The sequence below is a fragment of the Pipra filicauda genome, unplaced genomic scaffold (genome assembly GCF_003945595.2).
Source record: "Pipra filicauda isolate LSUMZ 115617 unplaced genomic scaffold, ASM394559v2 scaffold338_size783178_pilon, whole genome shotgun sequence".
Taxonomy (NCBI): domain Eukaryota; kingdom Metazoa; phylum Chordata; class Aves; order Passeriformes; family Pipridae; genus Pipra; species Pipra filicauda.
In genome coordinates this window covers 525,471-545,416 of record NW_024104463.1, presented here as the reverse complement: position 1 = coordinate 545,416, position 19,946 = coordinate 525,471, and the positions used below count along the sequence as shown (strand labels likewise).

General features: G+C 44.9%; 2 protein-coding genes across 6 annotated transcripts in view; both read left to right on the top strand.

Moving 5' to 3' along the window:
• Positions 1–6,048, top strand: part of TBC1D2B (TBC1 domain family member 2B) — a 32,889-nt gene extending 26,841 nt beyond the window's left edge. For both annotated transcript variants that reach the window (XM_039384078.1, XM_027712123.2), the window contains exon 13: positions 2,145–6,048. In XM_039384078.1, coding sequence (XP_039240012.1) covers positions 2,145–2,340 — 196 coding nt within the window. In that variant the 3' untranslated portion in view covers positions 2,341–6,048. The remainder of the gene's footprint in view (positions 1–2,144) is intronic.
• Positions 6,049–9,840: 3,792 nt separating this feature from the next.
• Positions 9,841–19,946, top strand: part of DAPK2 (death associated protein kinase 2) — a 42,233-nt gene continuing 32,127 nt past the window's right edge. For 2 of the 4 annotated variants that reach the window (XM_039384081.1, XM_027712125.2), the window contains exons 1-2: positions 9,841–9,939; positions 16,041–16,137. In XM_039384081.1, the coding sequence (XP_039240015.1) occupies positions 16,076–16,137 (62 nt within the window). In that variant the 5' untranslated portion in view covers positions 9,841–9,939; positions 16,041–16,075. Of the gene's footprint in view, positions 9,940–14,461; positions 14,583–16,040; positions 16,138–19,946 lie in introns of all 4 variants that reach the window. The other 2 variants (XM_039384079.1, XM_039384080.1) reach the window with 2 other exon arrangements.

The following is a 19,946-nucleotide window of genomic DNA, read 5'->3' as shown; positions in this document are numbered from 1 at the left end:
TTCTGCTAGCAAAGTGTTTTATGGTACATAAAACCACGTCCTGGCTCAGGTGTTAAAAATGTGAGCCATGTCCTACAAGGCTTAGATCTGTACATCATTTAATGTATAGGCTACTGCCACTGGCTCCAGCTGATTCTGAGATACACTTGGAAGCAGAGAATAAACACGAATTAGATACTCTTCTGTTCTTCAGTCCTTACAGTTTGTAAATCAAGGTCTGGTGTTTTTAGGTTCCTGGTTTCAAGACTGTAGAGCAGCAGATTAATCTTAAAAAATCATATTGGGGTTGGTTTAATGTCTGAAAATATTCAGGACATATATTGAAGCTCACTGATTTTTCAGTTTAGTGCAAAATCATATATTGAAATCTGAGGTGGTTTTTTTACTGTAATAAATTCCACATAAACTTAGGCTTCTACTTTGAATTCTGCTGGAAGAGCTGTTTAATATTTTTACTTCCTGTGTTTGTTTTGACTGGAGAGAAGTTAATAATCTTACTCTGTGCTTGAAAAGGATTCCTGGGACTGATGCAGAGAGAAAAAAATGAAATCTTTTTAACCTAATTTGAACAAAATTTTGATATTTAATCAGAGGTGAAGATTTCGGTTTCCATTCCTTTTCTGCTTCTGGAAATGATGTCTTGGTTCTCCTGTCTAAACTTTCTGGTGCGGAAATAACTGATTTTAAAGGCTTCTAATATTGCTGTTAACAAAATGAGCTGATGGGGTATCACTGGCAGATGGGGAGTTCAAGCAAGGACAGCATTCAGTGCATCAAAGATATTTACAATACAAATATGCTCTGTAAGCCTTTGCTTACAGAATTAAAAGTGGGAGTTGCAAGCAGTGGTGCAGTGCCACCTAGGGAATAAGGATTTGCTGGGACTGACAAGCCATGATTCCAACTGCCTGGTTTCTCCTTTTTTACGTTTGTACAAGTTTTACAGCATCAAAATTTGGACAGTACAAAAGCATGTAGAACGATGTCTTTCCTGATAAGGACCAAAAGTCATGGTGTAGAGGAAAAGTTCAGAAATATTTTTTTATTAGAATTCATGGGTGTCCTGGTTGGGTTAAAAATCTTTTCGCAGAGAATTTTTAAGTTCAAACTCTCTAGTAAAGAAATGTATCTACAAACATGTGCATGAGTATACTCTGGGCTGTAGAGTGTCATAGTTAGGTTTTTCTACAGGTACAAGTTGTGTTCCATGGCATGCTGTGTACAGGTAGAGAAGCTGTTGGAATATGTTCTGTGTAGAAATAGCAGGAAATCATTCTGGTTCACTCAAAAATACAAAACTAGCCTTAAATAAACTGTCCAAATAAGTTTTCCTAATATTTGGGTTCATCTGATAATTCAAGTAGAATAAATTAAATATTCCAATTCCCCTTTTTTCCTTAGTAAACAGTGAGATGTTTTTAGGTGTAGATTAGCAACAATGATGTAGTTAACTCTGTCTTTGGACTGATTGGACAGGTCAGTTGCTGGGGGTGCTGTGACTGAAGGATGTGGTGCAGCATCTCTCTGGGAGGGTGCTGCACCCTCTGGGGTGCTTTGCTGTGCCCTGAGGAGCTTGGCTTGGCACCAGCTCAGAGATCTCTATGCTCCAGCAGCAAAAGCCCAGAGCTTCCTTGCTGTATCAGTTTGGCTTGGACATGTTCTGTGTTCTCCTGGGCTGCATTTGTGTCATCCCAGGCTTTATTGGTCTCCTCCTTGTCAGGTTGTCTTGGTTAACTGGAGAGCTGACTGGTTTGGGGTTGAAGGGGCTTCAGTGGGTTATGTGGAGGAAGTTATGCAACCTGCAGTGGGGTAACTGGGTGTACCAAGTGTTCAGTGGAGCCAGGGAAGCTCTGATTATCCCAGCTCATGTCTTCTGATCGGTGCTGTCAAGGCTGTGATCTCTGTAGCATTAGAGTTTGCTTTGTGAACTCCTGAGCATTTGATAACACTTCGTTGCTTGAAATAACCTTAAAATGGAGTGCTTTGTAGAAATTTCTGGCAATCCTGATAACATCTGAGACCTGTTGAGTGTGAGAGACCTGAGATATGCCATACAATAAGAACTGATAGGGATGAAGTTCAAAAGCGGTTTTAAAAAGCACCGGCCACGACTGATTGTCTTCTAACGTTGTGTAACCTTCCAGGAAGCTGACTGCTATTGCCTTTGGAGACCTGAATCCCTTTCCCTTACGGCAGATCAGGAACAGGAGGACCTACCACCTGGAGAAGGTGCGCCTGGAGCTGACGGAGCTCGAGGCCATCCGCGAGGATTTCCTGCGGGAGCGGGAGACGTGCGTGGAGAAGAGGGACCTCATTAGCGACGACGAGGAGGACAGCTGAGACTGCCCGCCAGAAACTGTCCTCTGGGAGCGAGACCAAAGGGAGGGAACCTCCAAAACACTTTATTCCCCCTGTCAAACAGAATGTAAACGAGTTGCTTTTGGAAATATGCAGGACAGATTTCCAAACCCCAGCACTTTCAGCAGTAGCGCTTTGTGTGGAGGCCAAACACTTCTGTTTACATTGATGTTCATGGAGTCCTTTGTAGAGCACTTAATACCTGTCTCAGTTCAGGCAATCAGCTGAACTGCCAGTTGTTTTTTTCCCCCAGTGCACCCTCAATGTCTGGCTGTGAAACCAGAGTGAGAAAAGTCCCTGCTCTGTTTACTGCCCTCATTGCCATTCTGTGTGGTTTTGGTGTAATCCTTTTTTTTTGTAGTGCAGGTTCAATGTGAGAGGACATCATATTTTTTGGTCTCGGTTTGGCTCAATTTAGCTATTCCTGAGGTCACTAAGTAGAAAGGTATGGAGTGAAGCACAGGAAGAACTTTTACATTCCTTTGTCTTTTCCTGAAGTGACGTGAAATGGATCTCCAAACAGAACACTTGAATATTTGTTCTCTAAAGGAAAGCTGAAACAAGTACCTATTTACCACTGAATGTTCAGTGTGTACTGAAACAGTGATATCAACCATCATTTATGCTTTTCAGGGCAGCTGTGTTGATAAAGATTCTCATTAATGCCAAGGGGTTTACAGATCAAATTCTGTTTAGAGCATTTTATTTCTATTCATTTTTTTGATTGCAATGTTTCAAAAAAGGTCACAACCAAACTTCAGATATCGTGGAAGAATGGAGCTTGTCACAGGAGTACCATGCTTTAGTAGGTAATTATTTGTGTATCTATTGAAGGTTTGTTTTGTTATGGTTTGTTTCATCTTTTTTTTTTTTTTTCTTTTAATACTTCTTCCTATTTAGGACTTAAGGTGAAGTCTTACTCTTTAAGAAGAAACAGTGTTCTTTTTGCATGAATGCAGACCTGTTGTACAATAATGGTAGCTGTTATCAGTCAGTCAATCAGAGGAGCTGAAAGGTCACGAATTGAAGATCCTTTTCCAACAGAAAAATGCAATACTCTCTTCTGTGCTCAGCTTTACTGTGGGTGTTGGATGCACATCCTGCAAGACAGCTGTAAGGAGACACCTGGGGGTTGAGCTGCAGTGTTTCTGCTGTGACTGGAGGCTGCTCTTTCTCATTTCATGACTAGAAGTTCTGAGGACGAGGAGGGTGTCCTTGCTGGCTACTCTCTGGACTTTGCAGTGTTTTTTCTTAAACTGTTATATCTTCAGGCTGTTGGATTAACTGAAATGTTGTGTCATGGTAAATCCAGGATTCAAATACCAGGCAGCAAATCACACAGCTCTGGGGAAGTGGTTAATTGGCACAAAACCAAAACGAGTAATTGGGAAGAGTCAAGTGCATCCAGCTTTTATTTCTTGTGTTTTGTTTTTCTGAGATGTAGCTAGTGCTTTATTGGGTATAATCATGTAATCATTTATAAACATAAGTGTGTGTGCAGAGAGAAATCCTGCTTTTGGTTCATGGCACTTTTTTTTTTTATTTTATTTTAGAGAATTTAGTTGTAGCCTTCTCCAAGTAAGCATATTATAAGTTAGTTTATCTGGAGGGGAAGTATTTAATCAGAGGTGAAGTTGTAACTTAGAGAACTACTTTTGATATAAAATATGCTTCCTATATGACAAAATTTTTACTTAGCCAGCAAATCATTGCCAATGAGGGACCCATGGTGTGATCATCTTGATTTGTATGTTCTTTATCTTCTAAAATGTCCCCTGCCTTGTCTATTGCAAGTAGTAGTTTGGGGTTTTTTTTAAAGTCCCTAGTTAGTCTTGGTTGTGTCCTGGAGTTTGTCAGGCAGGGTTTTGATATTATTGCATGTACTGTATTCTTTTTCTACTTACAATCAGTATTTGAATACAAAAATGGGACCAGGTTTTCTAATTTTCTAGTTATGCTGTCTTGGTTTTGAAAGAGCTGGTCTCTAAATCAATCTGTCATGTTGGCTTTTTTCTTGTTTATTTGCTTTAATGTTTTCAAGTGTTAAAGTTGTGGGGTTTTTTTTTCCTAAGCTGAAGATCTTTCTTTCAGTGGCCACTATTGAGATACTAAGGTGAAGAACTTAAAGTATGTACCTACCCTGTTTCTACAATCTGCTATTCTTTGGGTTTGAGTCTTCACTATGAACTAGTCTTATGACTTCAGGAGATGTTTCCAGACCGATTCCATTGAAGTCTTTAGGTTGTGAAGATAAAACTAACCATAGGGCAACTGTTCAGGAAGTTCTCAGCTGAGAAAACAGGACCTGTTACAAGACCACTTTTTTGTTCCAGTTGTGCTGGTGGTTAAATTTGTGTGTGCCTGTGTTGTGTGTTTCATTATATAAATTGTTACCCAGTTGTACAGTAAAAATAAATAACTGTTTCTTCTGCCAGGGTGTGACTCCAATCCACGAATGTAGGAACCTTGTGCAAGTCATGTTGTCTCCAGGTTTTTTGTCACCTTGCAAATATGAAATGAGTCGATGCTGTTATGCTCAAGTTCCAAACAAGCTGTTGGCTTCATTTTGTTAAGCCTCTTTACTGATTCAGTGATGAGTTAAAAGGTCAAAAAGTTGCAGAGGCATCTAAGCTCTGGCCACTAGAAGTCTTCAGGGAGCAGAAATGAGAAGCAGGCAGCAGGAAGCGCCCTCAGGGGCAGCTTGCCCTGCTTGCTGTTGCAAATGTCTTAAGGTGACTTGGTTTTTTAGTGGTAACTTTGAAGAGCAGTAACTCCTTAGGGACATGCAGGATACTCAGGCAGTACTGACACTGATGGAACCAAGCCAAAATCCGGAGTGACTCAGGGTCTGCAGAAGCTGCAGTGCAGAGATACCCAGAGTGTGTGCTTGGGTGGGAGCTTGTGAAGTGGTGCCTGAGGGTTGAACACTCCTGCCAGCCAGCTGGGAGGAGATTGAGCTGTTAATGCAAATAAAGACTGCCAAGATGATTTTTTTTAACTTCAAGGTGATGCACATATGTGCCAAGAGTTCCTTATGCATGGTTCCCACAATATGTGATGTAAACCAAACCACTAAGTTGCATCTTGCAGAATATTCTTTCATCTCCTTACACGTGTGAAAAGCTTCCCAGTGAAACTTCTGGTTACCAGTTTAAAATGTTGTATTACCTTCTGTTAAATAGGCTGAAAATTGGGGCACTACACCTCTAGTTACTAGAACTGCACAGTATTTCAGCTCTACCTGCCTGTGGGTACAGGTGGTGTTATCATCCAGTGTTATCACATTGTTTGGTGGTGTTCTTTTTACCAGCTATGTAATCAGTAAAAAGGATTTTTTTGTTGCCCTTTAGGTGTCTTCTGTGAGAGGTTCTCCCCTTCCTCACAGTTTTTGTAACCATGGTAAGATATTTCAGCAGAAAGGGAAAGATATTTTTTTTTTCTTTCTGGAGACATCAGGAATGACTGAATGGTGTCAAATTTGCCAGAGTTGTATGTTCACTCATGTTTAACTGAGAAATGGAAAATGGATTAACTTAATGAAATTGTGTAGCAGTTTGTGACTGTTCCCTTAAGTGCCAAGTCAGAAATCAGCAATATGCGGTACAAGAAATATGAATCACAAAACAGAAGTGATATTATCTTCATAAAGATCAATGTAAAGAAAAAAAATAAATTGTTTATTACTTTATAGCTTGCTTTTGTTCTTTTTTTTTTTTTCTTCCATAACAGGTTAAAATGTCTGCAGGTGCAATCAGAACAAACCAGTAGCAGAGCTTGTATTTTTGTCTGATACTGTGATTTGAGAGAATCCAGTTGGGCTTTGAAGCTTGAAGATGTGAACTATAAACATGTTGCATGCAGGTGATGCTGACTGGGTCAACTTGGGATTGGTGTCCTTGGTGTTTTGGGAGAGGAGGGAAGGGAAGATGAAATAATCATGAGTGTTTGCAGGGAACACACTTTCTAGGAAACAGGGATTTGTATGATCTCTCCTGACACCAGAAGCCTCCCTTGGAGGCTCGGTACTGATGTTCTGCTAAAGGCTTTGTAGTCCAATGCAGAATTTCAGCTGCTTTGAAAATTTAACCAAGTACTGAATTAATTTGGAAATCCTGTCCCAGTGTCTGTCTTTCAGATATAACTTTTGCATTGTGGAGTTGCTTGATTCCCTTAAAGAGGCTATCAAGTACCTCAGCTACTTCTGGTAGAAAACTTTACCAGCTAAAGGTTTGTGAGGGAGGAAAAAACAGGAGTTGACTTAACTTGGGTGTCCAAGCAGATCTTTAATAAGTAGAGGTGAATAATGCACTGTTCTTGTCCTCTGGCTCTGCTACAGAATGGCAAGCTGTTATAGCAGGAGATATGGCACAGCTGGAAATCGGTTCAAAGGGGTTGCAAAACAGGATAGAGATCAGCAGTTGAGGCAGAACGTGCCTATGGCCTAAGGACCTCCTGTCCTGTATACTGCAAATTGAAGTCAGAAGTAAACAGAAAATTCTGGGAAGAGTGCACAGAGAGCAATGTCCTCACTTGGACACTCGGCACATTTAGCTTGAGCAGGTTGTGTTGCCCTTGCAGCTGCTGGGGCCTGCACAGAACAGCTGAGACTCCCATTTGCTCCTTGGGACTAAGCTTGAGACATCTGTTCTCAGTGGAATTGCAGTAAGGATGTGAGTGGGGCTTAGGCTGGTTCCTAAGCAATGCATAACTTAGAGAGAGGATAAACACAGTTGGCCTACTCTGAACTGAGCCCCAACACTGCAGAGCCTCACTGTGTTCTGGGTGCCTCAGAGGAGCAGAGCATGCACTGAACCTGCTGGAATTACAGCATGTCAGGTGTTCATTCTGTGGGATTTTCAGGAGTGCTAAACATAGCTTCCTTATCTGCAGCCCCTTGACCTCAGCTGAAAGCAGAACCCATGTAGTGCTGAAGCTTTAGGAATTCCCACACAAGTACCTTCCCTCAGATAATACAAAGGAAGGGTGTGCTCTGGCTTGGAAACTCCCTCCCTGCAAAAGAAGGTAAAAGGTTCAGTCATAAGGAAGTTAGAGTGGTGTTCTGTGCTGTGGGAGCCACACTTGCCTTCAGCTCAATGATGCCCATCTGTGGTGCCAGCTTTTCAGAGGGTGAGAGTAGAAAGCAAAGCTCAGGACTGTACACGAGATGTGATTTTAAAAACCAAACAGTTACTTAATAAGAAAACTAACTATGCTTGACCCTAAATTAGTCTGGGGTGTTGTAAAAAGAAGTAAAGTAATTAAAACATCTGATACTAGAATATACCTGTTAAATGAAGAGGACTTTGGCCTTAATTAACATTCTCCTGCCCATCCTGCCTGCGTCCCTCAAATGCAGTGGATCTTTGGTGTGTACAAACCAGTCCCATTTTTGCAGTGAGCTGCCCCTAAGACTTCAGGTTTGTGCTAAGGAACAGACTCAGTGATGTCTTCAGGAACTGTGATTGGTGATTAAACTGTAAAATAAGCTATTTACCTGTTTTAAGAAATGCAGGTGTTGTTTTTCTGGTGTTTGATCCTGGGACTCCCCCTTGGGAACATAAGGTACGGCCTTCCTTCCCCTTCACTTCCTAAAGGGGGCTGGTAAATGCATGGCTGCAGCGTTTGCTGGTGCTGCCTACTGGAAACACTACTCAGCTTTGAGTTTTCCTTTCTGTGCTTGTCCTGTATGCACATCAAGGCTTTCGCCTTCGTTGCCAAAGATGTTACAGGGAAGTCTGAGTTAGTGTTGTAACGGTGAACAACTACAGAATAATTCAGGAGCTGCATCTTCCTGAGGCAGAACCTGTGCTTGGGCTTGCAAGCCCTATGGACATGGCACCAGGGATGGGATTCAGTCTACCCTTGCTCTTGGAAACCTTGCGGGGCTGGCCAGCAAACAGGAAATTCAAATTGGGGTTATTCGGGGTCTAGGGAGAGCTTGTCCCAGTTTGAAAAGCAGTTGTGCTGTTTTGTTCCCTTCCTTGCAGCTGGGAGCAAACAAAGGAGGTGGCCTTCCTGCTGTGCCCTTTGCTCTGGGAATTTTTATAGGACGACTGCTATGACTTCCACATGATCATATCACATTGTAGAGCTAAAGGCGAGGAATGCAGTGTCTTTATTTCCCTTTCAGAGAATTCTGAATACTTCCACTGCCCTTTAAAACCTTTACTATTGCTTCCCTTTCCTGTTCTCAACCCTGTGTAGTATCAGCTGCAGCCACTTTCCTTTTGGAATTGGGAGAGCTGGGTGGAACCCGTGGGCTGTGACCACTCCCAGGGCAGGCAAGCAGGGCATAGTTTGTCCTCTTGACTTCAAACAAGTCTGAACCCAAGTTTCTTTTCAACTGTGATAATAAAAAGCACTGTCTTTAAGCACTTGCCTAGAACAAAATTATTTTTTAATTCATCTATCTTTGCATCTTCCTGCAAATGGAAACAGCCTTCCTAATTATGTATGGTAAGTTACCATAGCTTTGTGTTACATTAACCACAGGGAGAACTGGAAGTGAGGGCAACCTGGCACTTGTATTTGATTTTGAAGGTGTGAACAATCCCACATCATTCCTCATTAACAAATGATGGATATTAACTTGCCCAGAATAAATGTAAGGAGGCCAAACAGTATTTATTGCAATTACTGTCTGCCAAATAAAGAGGGAGAAAATCTAGTTTTACAGGTTTTGGGGATGTCTCTATGATAGGAGAGTGAGCCTATGAAGGATGTCATTGCTGGTAGCCAACACTTGGGGTGGGGCAGCTTGGAAAGCAGAGTGGCAGAGGTTTGTTGGGGTTGTGCACGTTAATGCAGCTTGAGGTGCACAGTGAGGACTGGGAACATGTCTTTATAGCACATTCTTCATATTGTTTTATATCACCATTCTTTATATCACAGCACTTTCTTGAACAAGCAGTGGGCAATTTCACTGGGTGAGTTTCAGGCCACACAATAACCAATCTAGGCTCGTATTAGAATACAGAACAAGGCTTATGCCTTGGTACTGTTTTCGTGTATCTACCAAAGCAAAGAAATCAGGTTCTACCTCTGCACTGTTCCCCTTCGGACCGTTCCAGTGTGGTCTATCCACCTCCCACCCGTGGGAATGCGGGGCTCTCACAGCCCCACGGCACTGCTGCGGCCGCGCCAGGAGCCACGGACCGGGACACCCTCCCCGCCGTGTCCCTGAGGATACCCCGGGCCCCAGGAGCCACGGACCGGGACACCCTCCCCGCCGTGTCCCTGAGGATACCCCGGGCCCCAGGAGCCACGGACCGGGACACCCTCCCCGCCGTGTCCCTGAGGATATCCCGGGCCCCAGGAGACACGGACCGGGACACCCTCCCCGCCGTGTCCCTGAGGATACCCCGGGCCCGCCGCCCCCGCGGGGCTGCCCTGGGCGGAGCGCGGGGCCGGGCCCTCCCTCTGCCCTCCTCCTGCCCTCCCTCCTGCCCTCCCTCGCTCTCGGCACGAGGCGGGCGGCGGGCACGGCCTCCCTGCTCTGGGCACGGCCCCCTCAGCCTCCTTCCTCCGGCACGGCTCCCTCAGGCTCCTGCCGGCCCCGACCCTCCCCGCCCGGCGGACGCGGTAAGTGGGCGCTTCCCCCCTCAGCCCCCTCTCCATGTTCTCGCCGTGCGGTCCTTGCACCGAGCCCCCCTCACGCTGCTCCCGGTCCGTGTGCCGCGGCTCGGGGAGAGCCGAGGTGTCCGGCCGGGCGGGCTCGGGGGAGCCCCGGTGGGTCCGTGCCGCGGGCCGGGCTGCCGGCGGTGCGGGCGCTCGCACGGCGTGTGCCGGCTCCTCCCGCAGCCACCCGGGGAAGGGCAGCTCCCGCAGCACCCCCTCGGTGAGCAGCTGTCGTTCGTCCTGGGCAGCTCCCCCAGGGCTGGGCAGCCCAGCCATTCCACACACACCCCGTTACCTGTTGGCACCGCTCGGCCCGGCCGCGTTTCTGCCCGAAGCCGTGGGGGACAGTCGGTCGGGGGTTCGCACCTCAGCTCGCTGGCACCGTTCGGGCAGGGCCGTGCGACCCCATCGTGCTTATCCCCGAGTTCCTTCCTGCCTTTTCCCTCGCACAGCGTCCCTCGGGATGCGGTGCGTTTCTGTACACCTGCTCCTCTGGGGGTCCTGGAGCAGCAGCGCAGGGGGACTGGTTTGGCCTGGCCTGCATCCTTTTAGAGGACAGTCAAAAAGGAAGATGTGGATTAGAGGGTGGAAACGTGCGGCAATTGCTCCTGCTTTGGCTGCTCCCCCGCTGAGGACTGCGATCGGAGCGCTCACCTGCTTGCTGTGTGGGGAAAAGCGCAACTCTGCCCCTTTGGAGAGGTGTTTGCTCTGAAACATCTGTAGGTTTCAGACCTTCCCGTGCCTTTTTATTTGCGAAAAACGTGCGATGGCAGAGGCGCCTTTGGGGCAGTGATGCGCCTTATCTGCGGCGGTAATCCTTGCAGGCGCCTCGGGGACGGGAGCGGGCAGTGCCCCGCGGTGCCAGCGTGCCTGGCATTGCGGGCTTCCCCTGCTCCCGTGTCCCGGAGCTCGCACCGGGATCATCGCTCAGGCACGCGAGGATCTGGGATCGCTTACAGCGCCAGCCCTGGCCGCCGGCTCTGCGCTGGGAGCTGGAATTAGCTGCAGAGCCAGCGCCTTTGGTACGTGTGCCTGAAGCTTGGAAATACAGCCCCGGGTCATTCACCACACATGTAATTACTGCAGGGTAAATTTGGGATCCCTTGAGAGTCACTGGCAGGAGCTGTGGTTCCATAATGGGACTGAACGCTCAGATGGTGGGTGTGTTTTGTGTCCGCTCTAGACACGTAGGCAGTAATAACTGCCTCAGTTCTCTGACAGAAATGTTTAGGCTGCTGTTGTTTTCTGAGAGGAAAATATTTTGGTGAAAGTAAGAGTTTTGATGAAATTAATATAATTTTTAACTGTGCTAGATTTATTTGAAAGCAAAGGGTGAAAACTACTTGGGTAGTTTGGGTTTGGGGTTTTTTTCCTGTTGGCTAAAAGAAAACAGAAGGAAATGTGAAAGAAGGAGTGAAAGTGAAAGAAGGGTGCAAGAGGAAAACACTTTAATTTTTATAAAAATCTGTTTTCTTTTAGCCTAGGGCACCAAAACTAGAAGACAATATAACTTTCATTTGTTTGGTGGGTTTGATTTTTTTTTTTAATTTTTTATTTTTTCCTACCCAAATGATTAATTTAAAACAGTCCAGTTTTGATTCTAAACTCTTTTGGTAGTTTTTTCAGAATTATAAAACAGTTCATAAGGGAAGTTGATACTTTGGTCTGTTGTTTTGTCATATAAAAACATGCCACATGGTTCTGAGGTTGGCAGAGGGTTTAGTCATTCAGCTCATGTCAGGTGTACTTGAGAAAGTAAGATGAGTCAGCTGTTACCTCGGTCACATGAAACTGGTTTCCTTAGAGTAGAAGACACCCTAAAGGAAAAAAAATCTAAAGCTGCTGGCAAGGCAAATGGTCCAACAGTTTTGGTCTCACCTCTGTTTTCTGTATTCTGCTCTCATTCAGTGGTGGGTGGACACTTATCATGGTTTGACGTGTATAGACCAGTCACTGTCACATTATTTGGTAATGACCAGCTAATAACTTCCCTGTGCAGAGAAACCTTTATTAAAGGGGAGAAATAGAACCTACTTTCTTCTGCTCCTCCTTAGGCAGATTCCGTCACCCTCTACAGAAGATTGGCTTTCAGTACATTAATTTGTCTTTTCACACAGCACAAGCTGCTCTAGAAAGGCACTTCTGTGCTGGAAGAAGAATGTCTGTACCCAGATACTGATAGAAAGTACGTGTTTAAATTTGTGTCTTAGATCACAATGGGAAACTGATTTCTTAGGGTAAAAAAGCTCCCATTTCATGGTACAGCAGAGTTTAGGAATGTGAAGAGATTAGGCAGGAGATGTTTCTAGTGCCTGAAACTGCCATCTCAGAGGCCTGTATTCTATTTCTGGCTTTGCTAGAGCTTTGTTACATGTCTGTAGGAAAATCATTTGCCCAGGGTAAGCAATGCTTTGCTGCCTTGGGGTATTTGGTTTGTGTAAACAAGAGTTGGATACAGCAGCAAAAGGTGAGGTATTTCATGCTTATATTAAGCATTTACTATACTATGGAGTGTCATTATGGAAACACAGCAATACAGATGCTGAGTAGAGGCTGGCCTTGGTATGGAAATGCTCAGGAAAAAAAGTGGCTTGTTCTGTTTCCTGAATGTACAACTTTTTTGTCTGAGTGAGTCAAAGATGAATTGACCATCTCTAATTCATTTCTACTTTCACTTATCACCATAAGTAAAATCACCACCTGACTAGAGAAAAAAAAATAATGAAGGCTCTCATTCCTCCTTTGATGTTCTTGTGCTCTGTACTTGCAAATGGAGTCCAACAAAACTTGTAGTCTAAAAAAATCTTTGGAAGTGAAATCACCTTAATTTCCTAAGTTCAGTGTATAATATTTATGGAGCGTTATGTTCCTGCTGGTGAGTGGGATTTTTTATTTCGGGTGAATTTTAAGTGTGTGAAGGTTGTCTGTTGCTGGCCTATCCCCCTTGTGCTGTGTATTTGCTAATGGCAATTGTTTTGGGTCATCAAGTGTGTGATCTATTTTGGGCATCTGCTAACTGTGGCTGTTGGGTGAAAGCCAGGGAGAGATGTCTGTGGAAGGCAGGACTGGATAACGGGAGTGATGGACGTGGCAAACACCAACACACCAGAGGTGCCCCTGGGGGGTCTGAACACTTTGCAGCAGTTTTGCCTTCAGCCTTCAAAAACAAGGCTCTAGGCTGAAAAGGGTGCAAGTTAAAAGATCAGTGAAAGGGATTAGAATTGTTTGGTTATCTTTGAGATAATATTGCACGAGTTCTATGCACCTGCAGAATTTGCTTTGTTCTTTGGAGGGTGCTGGGAGAGGAGTGAACTTGTCAATCAAACATAAAAGTGACTGTGTTCCCAGAGGCATTTTGGGTGGGTTCCCCACTCTCCAAGCAATGTTTCTAACTTGCTCTTCTGAATGGCAATGAACTCTCTCTGAAAACAATTATTTTTTAGGTGTGTTTGCATTAATGTTGTTTATAACCATGTACCTGGGATTCTGATGAGGGGAGTAGTCAACTTGAGGGATTTACCATCTCTGGGCAAGTCTCAGCAGTGTCTCTTCATACCTGGGCATTTTCCTGCACTGGACTTTTGCATGTGCTCAGAACTTAATTTTGCAGTTCAAGGTGAGCAAAAGGTTTGGGGTTTTCAGCAAGGCTTGGTATCATCCTTTGTTTGCTTTTTTGAAGTCTGTGAGGGCTGAACTGGTTTTTCACCAACACCTCAGAAAATTCTGCTCTGGACAATTTTAAGCAGCATCAAACTTAATAAGGAGCCAATAGCTCAGAAGTGTCCTCGTTCTTGTAAATGCTGCTAAAACATTTATTGAGTCTGGTTTCAAGCCCTGAGCAATATTGGTCAATGAGCTTTCTGTGAAATTATGAAAGATTGCTTGAAGAATACAGTAATTTGCATACAAAGTGCAGTTTATTTTCATTGAGAAGAAAAATAGACCTTTTTGTCCCAGGCATGAATGTGGCTTTGGGAAGGAAATAATTGAGCAGAGTAACAGAACAGCTCACCCGGCTTTGCCTTGACAAACTGAAAATACAGACAAAGGCAGAAAATGGCTGAGAAAGTATTGGGGTGGAAAGTGGAAAGAAATAACCCACGTTGTAACACATCATTCTCACCACTGACAAGTGTTGGTTTCTGCAGTGTATTTTAATGGTGTGATGGTTATTCTGGGCTTCAGTGTCACAACCAGGGTGGTTTCTCTCTGATGGAAACAGGTACCACTTCTCTGCCTGTGTGCTGTGTAATTAGTGCTCACCGCCTAATAAGGGGACATCTGATTTTGTTGATACCCCTTTACTTATTGCTACTGCTTTTTTGAAAGAGTGAAAGTAATTCCCAACTCCTATCAATGTAAGCATTGATGTAGTAGCCCTTCTGCTTGAAATAAAGCAGTCGAATAACTTTCCTCCTAGGTTTTGCTAACATCAACCAAAAAATATATGTAGAAGCACTAAGAGACTATTTCTGTTCCTTTGAAGCAATAGAAGGAGCGTATTTGGAAAAGAATTGAATTGATACTCAACATTCCACCCCTGTGTTAGAAGTGAATGGTTTATAGAAAGGGTGGGGGCACACGAAGCTGCCGGTCCTTTTGCTGAGGTGAGTGCATGACAAAAAGTGGGTGTATTTTGGTGAGCTGTTGAATTTTTACAAAGTATTTGCTGCTTATGATATATGCTTTTGTCAGAGAAAAACCTTCAAATTATGTGCATTTCAAGTTGACAGGAATACTGCAATTGCTCTTTGGTGCTTAGTCCTGTTCTATAATAAGTCTGCTGATCTGTCAAAACAGCTGAATCTTCTTGCAACACTGAGTTGAGCTTATTTCTAAAGGATCAAAATAGAGCTTTATTTTGTAGTGAAATATGCTTCACAGTTTGCCCCAGTGAGATGCCAACCACTGCTATTTAAAAACATGCAGGACCTGTGTCCTGCATGTTTTTAAATATAGAACCTGGAAGTCCCCAGTGCATCTGAAGCAAGAAGCATCTGGGATTCATACAGAAAAGCACATTACATGGACAAGTACAGATATGGTGCTGAAGCCTAGAGATGTGTGAGAATAACTGCATGGCTCAGTGTAGTTAGATTTTATTGTGATGCTTGGAGGCCTCAGCTATTTTATGTGTTCTGATCTGAATAGTGGACGTTGTTTGGGCTGTTGGGGATGATGCCAGTGTTCATCTACACAGGGAACACCAAACATGTCCTAACCCCACCGGTTATTCTGTTCAAATCTATTCTATCCCCATAACTTGTGTTGCTGGGGAGGTGTGTCCCAAGCAATAATGTGATTTCTGATCATCTTCCCGTCCCAAAGCAGCCCAGCATAATGCACTCACAGATGCTCAAATGCACCAACGAGAGGCTTGTCTTTCCAGACCTCACCGAGCTTATCAGCTTAAAAGATTGTGGTCAGGAAACAATTGCACAGACCACGCAGAGTAACGAGTGCTGCTTGTGTTCTCCTCATCTGAAACATCCAGTGTGTGGGGAAAGATGTGCTGAAAGCTCTGTAGATGGGATCACAAAGCCTTTTCACAGCAGCAGCTCAGGTGTCTGTTTGCTGTCCTGCCTGTGTGCCCCAGGAGCCCTGCCTGACCTGAGCAAAAGGAAGCTCTGCCTGCTGCTCTCCCTGGCTGGGGATCTGCCTGCTGACACTTTATTGAAGGAGCCTGTAATGCTGATTCTCATGCTGGCTCTCTTTAGTGTAGTGTAGAGGCTTTATTGTCCATAAGTTTGTCAAATTATTAATTAATTGCTTTGCTTTCATCACATTTGTGTTTCAGGGTGTGTTCTGTTCTTCTGGTTCAGTTTGTGCTCAGGTACATCAGTGAGGGCCAGGAATCACCTTCACTTAAGGGTGCTCACCTCTTTCCAGGTTTGAACCCTCACTGTTTGGCTGAGACTGCTAAATTAATTATTTTGATTGCTCAGTGGTGACTTTGGCCATGAATGAGCTGCAGTGGATCCAAAGTGACTATACCAAAGTGTGTGTTACTGACACTTGGCCTCTTGGAAGACCCTAATGAATGTCACTCTTTATTCATATTCCAGCTGCATCACCTTTGAGCATCAATGAAAGACCAGGCATGGCTTTCTTCAAGCAGCAGAAGGTGGAGGACGTTTATGACATTGGGGAAGAGCTGGGAAGGTAAGGATGCCCTGCTGACACCAGATGATTCTAAAAGCTGCCACGGGGGATATTTGCCATGTATCTTCAAACTATGGCTCTGCATGCTAGCCTAAATCAGTCACAGTACACAACACAAACACAACCCCTGACCAAAACTGCACTTTGGATATTTTAGGGTTTTTTAGTTGAAGTGTGCTAACTGTGTCTCCTGTTTCTTTTTTTTGCAACTAGGACAACAAAAGGTATGTTCACGTTGTCTTTCTTAGATAGGTGTCTGTGTCTGTGCTGTAGACTGAGTTCACCTGCCCGTTCCCTGAGCCAGCTGGGGAACAGGAACATCCCGTGCTGTTGTCACAGAGACAGCACTTGATTTTGTCTGGTTCTGGCCAGCCCTGCTCAGCACTGTGACACAACACATCCATATCTGCCTGCAAAACGCTGTGCTTGTGTTCCTGAAAAGATTTACCTGTCGGGATTTCAGCTGGACTGGTTAATGCCTCTGTATAGCTTTTCATCCATAAAGGCTAATCTGCAGGTGTTAATTACAGCTGTAATTACCACCTGTAATCATGCTTCACCATAAGCACCTGCTGAAACACTCTGCTGGGTGTGTGGGCTGGACACACAGGGCTCCCCCAGCCCTAAGTAACATGCAGAGCTCTGGGTGAGGAGAGCTGCTGTCCAGCCCTCCAGTGTTTTCCTTTTTAATATGTAAATAGCTAAATTAGGGCTATAGACACGTGTGCTTCTTTCCCAGTGTCTGGCAGTTGGTTTTGATAAATAACTGTGTATGTGCAATTACCCTTTTTCAAGGGCCAGTAATTTAGTTCCATTAAAACACTTCAGTTGAAGCTGTTTGCCTGCCAAATCTTTTTTTTTCACTCTCAGCTGTTTCACCTTTAGAGTTGGTGAGAAAAACTTCTTTTAAGGGGAATGGGGTTCATTTGATTGTTTGTTTTCCATTCCCTTCCCTCTCAGGAAGGCCTTAACTATTAACTTTTCTGTACTTGCTTACTTTTGAGTACTGACTAGCACTGAGTGTGCACTGACAGTGCAAACCTGACCACAGTGAGCAATGTAGGAATTCAGTGTGTGTGTGTGCAGGGTGTAATTGCTGTGGATTTTTAACCTAGGAGGCCCTGGTATGTGCTGGAACAGTCAAACTGCCAAAGGGAGAGACTGGAGACTGAGTAGCTTAATTTTAATTTGGTTTCCGAATTGGATTTGGGAATCTTTTGAGATGATGAACATCGCTCTCCTCTTCAAGCTGATGGATATTTGGCACTTTGAATGGAGGGGTTGTTGAAGCAACTGGTAGAGGCTGGCCATTGCTGTTGAATCACCCTGAGAGGCCTCAGGCTGTGTGGTCAGAGCAGCCCTCCTCCTCCCCTGGCTGCAGGTACAATGTCACACTGTCTTTGGCAGTGTATTTTCACTTTCACGTGTGAGGAGCTCTGCAGAGCTCTTGTTTCAGCTCTGTGTTAAATGTGAAGTGTCACCTGGTTCATCATACCTGTATATCTCTGAGCAGGAACTACTGATAAGGGCCAGTGATAAATGATATCTTGCTTTGTTAGGAGCAGAATAACATGCTGGACAGATTGCAGTGACTGATGTGTTCCACTGCTGACTGATGCCCTTAGAACCTGGGGATGCCTTTTATTAGTTCACTGTGTTTGCAACAAGCTGTTGGTTGCTGGCAGGTAAAAGGGCTCCTTTATTGTAATTTTGGCAGCAGGAGTGACTTAGAAAACTAAGGTTTCCAAACACCGTCTGTGAAGAGTCTGTCCTGTTCTCGTCCTCCTGAGCCTGTGACTTCTTGAGAGCAAAAGTAGTTGTTAATACAGGACTAAATCCTTGTTCTGGGTCAGCCATAAGATGGAATGGAGGATGTCACTGCCAGAGCAAGCCCCTGCTTGACTGTTTGCACAGCACCAGGGAAGGGATGCTCCCGTGCCACAGCAAATGCTGCTTCCCAGGGCCGAGCTGGGTCTGGGCTGGTGGTGACATGAGACATCCCTGTCCTCGGGCAGCAAAGGCTCCTCAGCCCCCGCTGTGCAAACCCTGCAAACAGCAGTTGTGACTCCTCAGCCAGACCCCCTCACGGTCCCTGCTGGGCTGGCAGCAGCTCAGAGGGTGCTCTGAGGGCAGTTGTGTCCCGAGCCCGGGCAGTGGTGTGAGAGCAGGCCCTCTGCAGGAAGGTTTTCCATAGCTGCAGCTGCGTGTGGAACTCGCTGCTTGGCTCCAACATTCCCTCAGTCTTTCAAATATTAATCTTAGGTTTACAGCTCTGTTGCTCAATTTCTCCAAAGGGTAAAGGCAGGGAACGATGAGTCAGGTACTTGGTGCTGGAGACAAGTTGCTGATGGCCTTGTCCCTTGTAGCAGCCGAACGCGTGCAATACTTGAAACACACACATATAACCAAGTTACTTCCCCGATATCAGCCAGTTTGCAAGTCTGAAGTCTGTGTGGACTGAGGTTCTCTAGCCACAGCTGAAAGGGAACCTAAAAAGAGGAGCCTATGAAATGAATTTAGCACATTGTTTCCACATCGTAAGCAAATAATACAGCTTACTGCTAGGATATTCAAATATTAATTTCTTTCTTTGTCAAAATTGATGGCAAGAAAAGGAGAGAGTTTAGGAAACTTATTTGAAAATGAATATGTGTGAGGATTTATTTAAAAAGCCCTCAGTTTTACTAGGCTGACAGTCTAGAAGAGGTAGAAAGCAACGCTGACTGAAGTGATCAGTGCCTGCAGAGGTATTAGGAGATTGTCTTCTCTCTCCCCCTCTCCCAAGGGTGCTAGACAGTGTGATTTGGGAGTACCTTTTTTAGTCCTCTCCAGCATTTGATGCTGTCACTCTTTGCAGGTGTCAGACTCTCTGGCAGATTGAGTTTTTCTGTGCCTGAGCTGTTGATCAAAAATAGATGCTTCAAAACTTATTTTTCACAGAATGTTTTCAATATGGATCCCTTTGTAAATGTGAGTTTGTGTTGCTAAACGCCTGTTTTATTCAAGTAATGAAAAACTGCATCCTTTAATTTTGATTTTAATAAACTTTGTGAGAAACATTAACAGATTTGCCTGTTTTGAGCAGGATCCTGGTCTAAGCCCTTTGCAGGGACGTTGCGGCAGATCATTCTTAATTTATAAAAGGCTGTACCACAGAGCCATTAATCTCTTTCCTAAATGTGTTGCCAGCCAGGCTGTGAGAGCTGTTGACATTTGTGCCTCCTGGGCAGTGTCACTGTTACAGGTCTGAGGGTGGGAAGTGCCACGGAGGTGTCCCAAAGTGTTCTGTGCCAGTGCCCACTGAGAAGGTGTGTCCCTGCAGGGAGGGGTGAGGGTGGCAGTGTCCTGGGGCAGTGTCCTGCTCCCTGCAGCTCAGCTCTGCAGCGTGGGAGGGCTCACACTGAACAGGGGCACTCCACAAACCCCAGAGGGATGTCTGTGGGTGTGGAAGTCTCCCCTCTTCACTGTGGGAAGGAGCTCTGCCTTCCTCCAGCGTGGGCCAGCCTTTCCAGTTGCCACTCCAGTCTCTGGCCTCTCTTACTGACTGGGAGCTGTGTTTATCCCTCATTCCTGGTTCAGTCAATGCCTTCATGCCAAAGATAATCACTGTGATTTCTCTTGGTTAGTTTGGGCATAATGGAGTCTTCCTTTCTCAGCCCCTGTGGAGTGAGGCTGAGAGAAAGATAAAGCCAAGCTCAATCTTTCATCAATGGCTCATCATCCCTCCTGTAGTCCCCCCTCTCCAGCTACAGATTCCTACCTCCTCCTTGCCTGGAGACAGGGAAACCCTTTCTTCTGGGTGAAGCCTT